The 8,593-nt window shown below is 43.7% G+C and overlaps 1 protein-coding gene across 1 annotated transcript in view; it reads left to right on the top strand.

The window, feature by feature from the left end:
- The first annotated feature begins 196 nt into the window (after nt 1–196).
- The window catches only part of adgra2 (adhesion G protein-coupled receptor A2), a 34,646-nt gene continuing 26,249 nt past the window's right edge, over nt 197–8,593 (top strand). The window contains exon 1 of the mRNA XM_076104641.1: nt 197–637. Within this exon, the coding sequence (XP_075960756.1) occupies nt 336–637 (302 nt within the window). The 5' untranslated portion in view covers nt 197–335. The remainder of the gene's footprint in view (nt 638–8,593) is intronic.

The following is an 8,593-nucleotide window of genomic DNA, read 5'->3' as shown; positions in this document are numbered from 1 at the left end:
CCCTCAAGGTAATTAATGCAACTACCAACTTTTAGCGTCAGAATTCTGCGCTTGTTTATGGGACTTGAAGACGTTTTGATGGACTCACGCATCCCTTGAATTTCTCTACCATTTTTGGATCAAGGGGAGTTGCGCGCCAGGGCTGCCATGACATAACGGGACACTCTATAGGAAAATCAAGGGTGCTGAATCTTTCTGAAAGGACCGGATGACGCGTGTCCATTGTTGAGCGCAGGGTCTCAAAGTTTACCATTCATTCAAGACCTCACCCACGATCATTTCGTTTCCTCGTGCCCTCCTCACGCCCTCCGAAAGCTTCATGGTGGAGATATGGGATGACTGGAGGCGGGGGTGCAGCTGAGGTGAGATCCAGCAGAAGGACAATGTTTACGCCCGGCGTTGGCATCCCTCTGCTGCCGGGGCGTCTGGTACTGATGCTGCTCCTGCTGTCCGCCTCCGAGCCGCGGCTCTCCCAGGCTTGTCCCGGGTTGCTCGCCTCCACCAGCGGCTGCAGCTGCACGGACGAGCGGTCCAAAACGCACGGCGCCCAGGCGTTTGGGAGACGGGTCAGCTGCAGCAAAGAGGAGCTGCCTGAACCTCCGGATGCCGGCCTGCTGCCCAACAGGACCGTGACTCTGTGAGTTGGAACAGTCTAATGAACTACTGAACTAATGTCGTATCACTGAATTATGAGCCGCCTGTTATGGCCTGTGTGTGTGTGTGTGGCACTGAGTGGTGAGATCACATGGTGACCTTACATTATGCTGTCATATATGTCCTCAGCAGTATTCCCATAATATCCCATAAAGATTTTATAAGAAAAAAATGTAATTAATCATGATCAATTTTAAGCTGACGTAGCTGTTTCCGTAGATACAGTTGGTGTGAACTATAATTGGCTGAGGATCCACAGTGTTTCCATGTTGTATCAAAGGATTTAACTGGATGAATGTTTAGTTTTTGATGGTGCATTTTGCACAAGTGAGGGTACAGTGCTTCAACCATAGCCCACACACCCATGACTCTGAACCCATGACCTTAGGTTTAACTGTATTTAGGACTTGCTGCAGTAATAGGGTTTGTTAGGTCAGAAGTTTACATCTTGATCTAGTTTTAACTCTGTAGTGGAGGGCTGAGCGTCGCCTCTCTGTGAAACATTAAGAAGATCAGTGAGAGGGCAGGCTGACTGTAGCCGTCATACGGCCATGCCTCTTTGACACAACTCTGTCACTTTACATTTGACTCTGAGGCAGATCTCAGCTCCCTCTTTCTCCCATCACCACCACCACCAACACCTCCGTGTGCACATGGCCCAGCTGACTTGGCCTTACAAAACTAGAATAAACAAAAACACATTCTGAATATTTTATATCTATTTACTGGTGGGTTGGCTGCTACTTTTAATACAGTTACACCCTGTCTCACAATTCTGGTGAGATAAAAAAAAAAAAGCCTGAACTATTTAATGAGAATTGGACAGCATTGATTCTGGGACAGTTTGGTGTGATGTTTTTTAATTAGTGTCTGGACAAAACTTGAAAGGGGCCACATAATGGATCAAACCACGCTATCTTTCGTGACGGATGGACTACCAATCTATCAGTGACACATTTTTTTGGGTGGTGTTTTTGTCCACTTTCTTCACAGCTGCTCAGACTTGAAGTTGTTTCTCATTCCCACAGTATGTTTCTATCTCTGTGCTAATGACCCAGTGGGAGAAATGCTAGCTGCACATGGGCACAATAAAAGAAAGCATGTTCAACTGCCCTACTGCAGCGAGCTATGAGGTAAGTAAGGTATTTAGGCCCCAGGAAAGCCAAAGCCAGCCAGCAGTCCATTTATAGGGCCTTGTGTTTCTTCCTTAATAAAGCCAGAATAAACATCTGGGGAACACATTGCTGGAAACCATAGGGGGAAAAAGAGGCTAGGGTGGTAGTGGTCGAGGTGATTGAAGATAATCTTCCATCCCCGCATCTACTCATTTTGGTTGAGTTGTTTTTGTGCAGATGTTTAGCATTCTGATTCACTTTTACGAGGCTATAAACGAGGAACAAACAATACCACCCATAATGCGCCATTTTACCTTTACCTTTCCTGGGAACTCTGGTGTCTGGAAAGTTCATTTTCCTGAAGATTTGCTGAGCTCCTCAAGCGCCCGTGCTCCCATCGTTGCTCATGACATTAGCTCCAGATGTGGAATGTGAGAAGTTGTGTTGATATTCGTGTTATTCCTGACATTCCTCAGTCCGTTCAGAGACTGCTGACAGTATCCCAGGTGCAGCAGGGGAGCTTTCCCCGTGCCCTACACCACCTCGGTCCCTCCCCACATCGGATGGCCTGACAGCCAGCCCTCGCTGCCCATGTCTCCTGGGGCAGCCTGGAGGAATGCTCTCCTCCATGCTGAGCAGGCAAGGGCTGGAAGACACCAGGCCCAGGGCTTCCGCGGCCGGCTGCTATGTGTAATGCACAACAGCTGGCCCCTGTGAACATTCCAGCTGAGGCCCTCAGCCTCATGGGAAATCCCAACGGGGATTTGTTTATTAAAACTATTAGTTGGCTGTTTGTTGTTCCTGCCAGCCATAAAGGAGCAACCAGTCGCAGTAATATTATCACCTCTCATTTGGCTCGTCAATGCTGTGCTGCACATTACTGCGTGTCAGATTATACACTGCACCATTTCTATAAACTCACACTTATCACTAGTTTAATGATGCATCCTGCTATTCTCAGCCTTCCGCCATGATCGCCAGTCTTCTTGTCCCACTTTCCCTCTTTTTCTTTATCTCCAGCTCCCCATTTCTCTCCCCTTCCCAGCCCCTCTATCATGAGTTCATCCACACGCAGTAACTCTCAACCTAAATATTTAGTCGTCTTGGTAGGAAACTGCCATGTCCAAACTCCTTCCAGATGTGAGCCTGCGCAGGCTAGTGTTTAGGCCTAATTATGCACGGCTGCAAAGGAGCTGGGCGAGGAAGAGGAGCGGAAGGGTAGAGAGGGGGAAATAGATAAGAGTGTGAAAGCGAAAAGGGGCAAGTGGGAATAGATGACGGAAGTTGAAAGGAGGCTGAAGTGAAGGACAAAGTTGAGCGTGAGGAGTCGAAGAAGTGAGAAGAGGGAACCAAGAGGGGAACAAAGAAAGGGAGCAGAGCAGGAGAGAGGATGGAGGAGGGAGAGGAGAAGCTTGGCAGGCGGTTCAGAGGGATGTGCCCCTGGAGACTGAAAACTCCCCAGCCCCTGACTAACAGATCTTCGACACTGGGGTGAGAGGGAAAAGGCATAGCGGCATAGCTTCACTTCCAAGGCATTACTCCATGTCTCTATTATTATTAGTCTTCTGTGTGAAAGAGCAACTTTTGTCATTTTGGTGATGGAAAAAAAAATGGACACATATATCATACACACATTCAGCCGTAAGCCTCCAAATACACAGAGCAATAATTCCTTTCTCAGCGCTGTGTGCTGGCAGCTGTGTTTTAATGGATGGCAGGCAAATGAAGAGAATGTACAGTGGCAGTCTATGTGTGAACGTGCTGGTGTCTCATAGCTTGTGGTTTTTACCCAAGTCAAAACCGTACTCCCCCCGTGGCGTATTTTGTTGTCATAATTTTCAGTGACTGATGGCTTCGGCTCAGTGGGTGCCAGCCTGAATGAGTGGGCACAGATGCTCAGGGTGGGGGGGGGGGGGGGGGGTCAGCATGCCTGTCCTTGGCCTGATGCCCCCTCACCCAAAACAGCTGCAATGCAAGACAGTTGCTCCCTGCCCGGTTGCACTTGATCCCAGTATGTGGAAGTTGCTGGCTGGTTGTCCAAAGTTCAAGATAAAAATATTTCAACTAGGGCAGTAATATATATCAGTATAAGGCTCACTGTTGTAAATGAACAGTTGTAAAAGTTCCAGTTTTTACTGGGGAGGTGCTGCTGTAAAAGCTTGCTCTTAAAAGCAACAGTTAATACAGTTATTTGCTTTCTTGCCTATAGATGAGAAGATTGATACTCTTATTATAGAGAATGGTATCTTCTGATCTTAGTCTCATTAAGATAGCAAATTGTCAGCCTATTCCTCCAGCACGTTTGATGACGTTATTTGAGACAACAAATAACAATGATTCATGAGAACTGTTTTATCTAACTTAGTGCTGGTTCAATGGCCAGAATGTTCTATCACGATATACTGTAGGTCATTTCATCGATGATGATATTTATCACAATACAGCATGTTTTCTGGTAATTAAATAATTAAATAAATAGTCTATATGAAATAACCACATGGTTTTGTGTGAATAAAATACTTGACAAATGAAAAGTACTATGATTGTTGTGATTTAATTAAGAACTTTAGTGCAAAATAATCAGATTTTCTGAAAAATTTGAGTTTGTTTGATTTTGCAGTGTATGATTTAATCACGATATGATTTCATTGAAAGACAATACATTATATTGACTTATGGCCCAGCCCTAATCTTCCACACAACAAAGTTTAATCTGCCGCTGGTAAGGTTTGGAGGTTGAACGTGTTTATTTAAGGCGTCCTTACAGGAGCTTTTGGTGGAGAGGACAGCCTTGTCTTTACACTGAACCCACATTTGTCAGTTTCCTGTATTAACCTTTTGTTCCATACAACCGATCCTCACACCGTCTGTTTACTGAGTCTTCTGTGTCTCTCTTCACTCAAAGGTAACTCACCTCATCAGTATAATCGATTGGCCACAATATGAATCTGCGTTCCCTTTATTTCACATCTTCGGTCTCTTACTTGTGGCCCATGTGCAGATGGAAACCAAAGGGCCAGCAGATGTGTCAGTGGTTTATGTCGGGTCTGTGAGTCAGTATGTGTTGAGATGGGAGTATGTCTATGAAACATCCTAAACAGTCATCTTATCAGCGTCCAGAGAATTCCAATAGCGGTATAGAGCATTTTACCCCAGGCATTCCTGCAGCGATAGGGTTTATTTATGTGGGGAAAGGTGTTGAGAGGAGGGGGAGCGGGCTCCCCTCTGCACATGTTAGGTGGGGCAGCGGTCAGCAATATATCAAAAAAGCAAACAAAGGCCTGACACTGGATACGCTGGGCTTCATACTCAGCTGCAGCACCTGCCAATGCCACACAAGCCCCGGGTTTTATTGTGCCCTCGGAGGTCAAGGGAACATGAGTAGAGTGGGACATCTCCACACACCTACTGGGCTGTACTGTAGCTGACGCCCGTTTGGATGATGAATGCGTATTTCACTTATCACCTCGTTGTGTTTGTTGATTAAAGGCTGCGATATTTCAAAACATAGCAAAAACAGAGAGCTGTGTTGTCATAGTAATCTCATACCCCCAAGTGGCTTTTTGTTATTTTAGTTTTTCCTTCCACATCGCTTTCTTCTTATCTTACTCCAAAAATGCCTGACTTTGACTTTTCTTTGCCAGCGCTAACTTCCCTCTCCCTGCATCTGACCACAGCGGCCCCCAAAGTTCCTGCTCGGGGTCGACAACACATGGATACAGACGGAGATAATGGGTGTCTATAGTGGGAATGCCTGTGGCCTGTGCCTGTGGCCTGTGTGTGCGTGTGTGCGTGTGTGTGTGTGTGTGCGTGTGTGCGTGCGTGTGTTAGTGTTTCTGATATTCTTTCTCTTGAGAACTAATACGTGACAATAGTGCAGCCATCTACTGGAGTACTCCTGAGTTACTTTTTGATTATTCTCATTCCACATTTCTCTAATAAGTCTCTTAAAAAGTGAACCATATACACAGAGATTAGTATCCATATTTTAAGACAATGTGGTACCCAACAGCATTTGCTATCAGAATTTGAAACCTTAATGATTTAAAAACGTTAAACTAATAATTTGTCAGCATACAAAAAAAATACAACTCTCATTAACAGCGCTTCAATGCGGGTTTTTAGCCATTGTTACCGACGTAATATGAAATAAGTCAATATTGAGAAAATAACAATATTAGACTGTTTTTTGGTTTTTATTAATACTGTCCATCTAGGTTATGTTACGAGGAAGTAAATGGGATTTTGAATGAAGTTTGGAACAGAGCCCACACGTATTGGTTTCACTTAAGCTCTTCATAGACTATAGTTTGATATTTTGGGAGTGTGTATTATTTGCTTTTATTGCCAAGAGTTAGATGAGAAGCTTAGCTGAGCTTGTCTTTGCATAAAGACAGTACAAAACAAATGGACTGGCTCTGTCTAGTCTAGAGGTAACTCCACATGAAACCTCAACTTCATGTTTTTACATTTTGGTTTGTATTCTTATTAAACAAATACAAGATGTTACTAAGTACATTTGAAAGTTGCTGGTAGATAAAGTCTTTGGACAAAGCTGTTTCCAGTCTTTATGCTAAGCTTATCGCTAAGCTTTTTTTAGACATCTATCGATAGAAAGTAACTTTTTTTTAGCTGTATCATAAAACAAAGGGTCAAGTCAATCACACAGTTTTTTTACCTACCAGTTTTACATTGGCTGTAAAGGGACAGATATATGAACGCAAAGGTACTTGCATTTCCAATTTTAGTTTAGTTTATCCATGTACATTGTGGTTACTTTTAATTATCCGATAACATGTAAAACAACCAACAACAAATCATTTTTGTAATGTATCTATCATCGCTCCAAAACATTTTAATGTTGAGTATGCTATTAATGTCACATAGAACCACAATATATTACAAATCTGTCACTAACATAGCGTTAACTATTGTTCCTTTTGTAAAGATGAGTTGGTTTACAGCTGCAATCAAAGGAACAGAGTCGTTTGTGAAACCAAGCAATAAGCTTTTATTAAAATCTGCTGATGGAGTAAACCCCAGTATGAATTATTCCTTTGGCTGAAATCAAGTCAATCTTTGGAAAGCATGTGGATTTACCATATTTTTTATAATACGTGACTCATCATTGTCTAATAAATTCTGGTAAACTCTGGCGCCAAAACTGTTTGACGTGCAGTAAAGAGGTTTTGGGGATTCTCAATACACTGCGATCATACAGAAAGAAAATAATCTACAAACAAAACAAAACCCTTTCACAGATGCTTTTAAAGACACGGTGAGAGTATCTGGGACAGAAAGATTTAAGCCGGCCTTTGTAAAAGCAATCTGATTTTCCCAGCAGTCTTCGCTCAGGAGTGAAAAACAGAGGCTGGTTATGAGACAGAACAATGAGACAATGTTAGCCAGGCATCCACCACATTCCACTCACTGTCTGAAAAGGCTAAATTCTCTAAATTGCCTCATTAAATGTGTAAAAAACACTTTAGACAGTGAATAAACTGACTATTGTGGTCCTGCTCTGCAGCCATAAACTTTCCAATTTGGTTTGTCTTGACTTGTCTTTGACTCTAAATATTACAATCATTTATTACAGCTTTATAGTGAGGCGGCGGTATTTCAACGCATGCTCTCTGGTTGCTAATATTCATAGCAGCTTGTTTACGTCTTTAAAGTTCACTGGTTGTCCAACTTTAGTAAAGTGTGTATGTCACGAGAAACACACTTCATGGACAGTTCCTGTTAGCAGAACTCAAGACCTTCCTCTCAAGAGTGTGTACTCTGTGTGTGTGTGTGTGTGTGTGTGTGTGTGTGTGTTAGCCTGTGTGCGTGTGTGTGTGTGTGTGTGTTAGCCCCTTTGCCTGTGCACACACACAACATATGGGAAGGGCGTGCATGGCCACAGCTCTCAAAATAGGCTTCAGTCCTCCCCTCTCTAATTAGAGATATTTCAAAAACCCAGATTTTAATTTTAGACCAGTAGTTTTCGGACCACTTGTGCACACACACATGCAAACGTTGAGTTAAACATGCACACTTTCCGTATAAATAAATCTGATAGGTCACACACTTGTGCACCAAAATCTGCACGCACACACACACACACACACACACACACACAGACACACAACCACAAACCACAAAGCCTTACTCCCTGGCCCAGCCTGGTAACCCAAGCACAATGCAGTATACTCTATAATAAGTGGTTGCACATATCAAATGCAGGAGCTCACTCCCCTTATCTAGCCTCAAGGCAGGAAAAAGTAAAGCAAAGTAATGCAACTCATTTATTTGTCGCTTTAACATGTATAACAAGAATCTCTTCCACTTCTAAATGTGGCTGCTCTTGCCCTCCTCTCCCTGTTTGATGACTGAATTACTCAATCAGATTTCACGAAAATGATTTCACGAAAAAAACAACATTTTGCATGCAATTACATGGATGCTCCTTTCCATGACAGGCGGTAAATGGTGCTTGTAGCTTGGCAGCGTTCCCTGGTGGCTGCTATAAGCCCTCCGGTGGGTCGGGCACAATGGGCACATTCACATCTTGACATGCATTTGCTGCTAAAGTGCCTGTTGTGCTCGAGGACATTTAGTCTCTCTGTTGCACTCAGTGCCGTGACTCTCTGAGGACAGGCTCAGCGTGCAAGGGGCTCCCGGGACCTCCGGCTAGGTGGCTCTCCATCTTTTTACAACGAAAGGGTTAAGCTATTTGGACAGACCCAAGCTCTGAATAGTGCAGGCCGCAGTCTGGAGGACTCTTATAAAGTACTTTATTGTAACAAAGATGACACAGCCACCTCCCAGTCTGAGAGATCTGC

The sequence above is a fragment of the Anarhichas minor genome, unplaced genomic scaffold (genome assembly GCF_050575085.1).
Source record: "Anarhichas minor isolate MPS153535 unplaced genomic scaffold, ASM5057508v1 ptg000030l, whole genome shotgun sequence".
Taxonomy (NCBI): Eukaryota; Metazoa; Chordata; class Actinopteri; order Perciformes; family Anarhichadidae; genus Anarhichas; species Anarhichas minor.
This window is presented reverse-complemented; position numbering and strand designations above follow the sequence as displayed.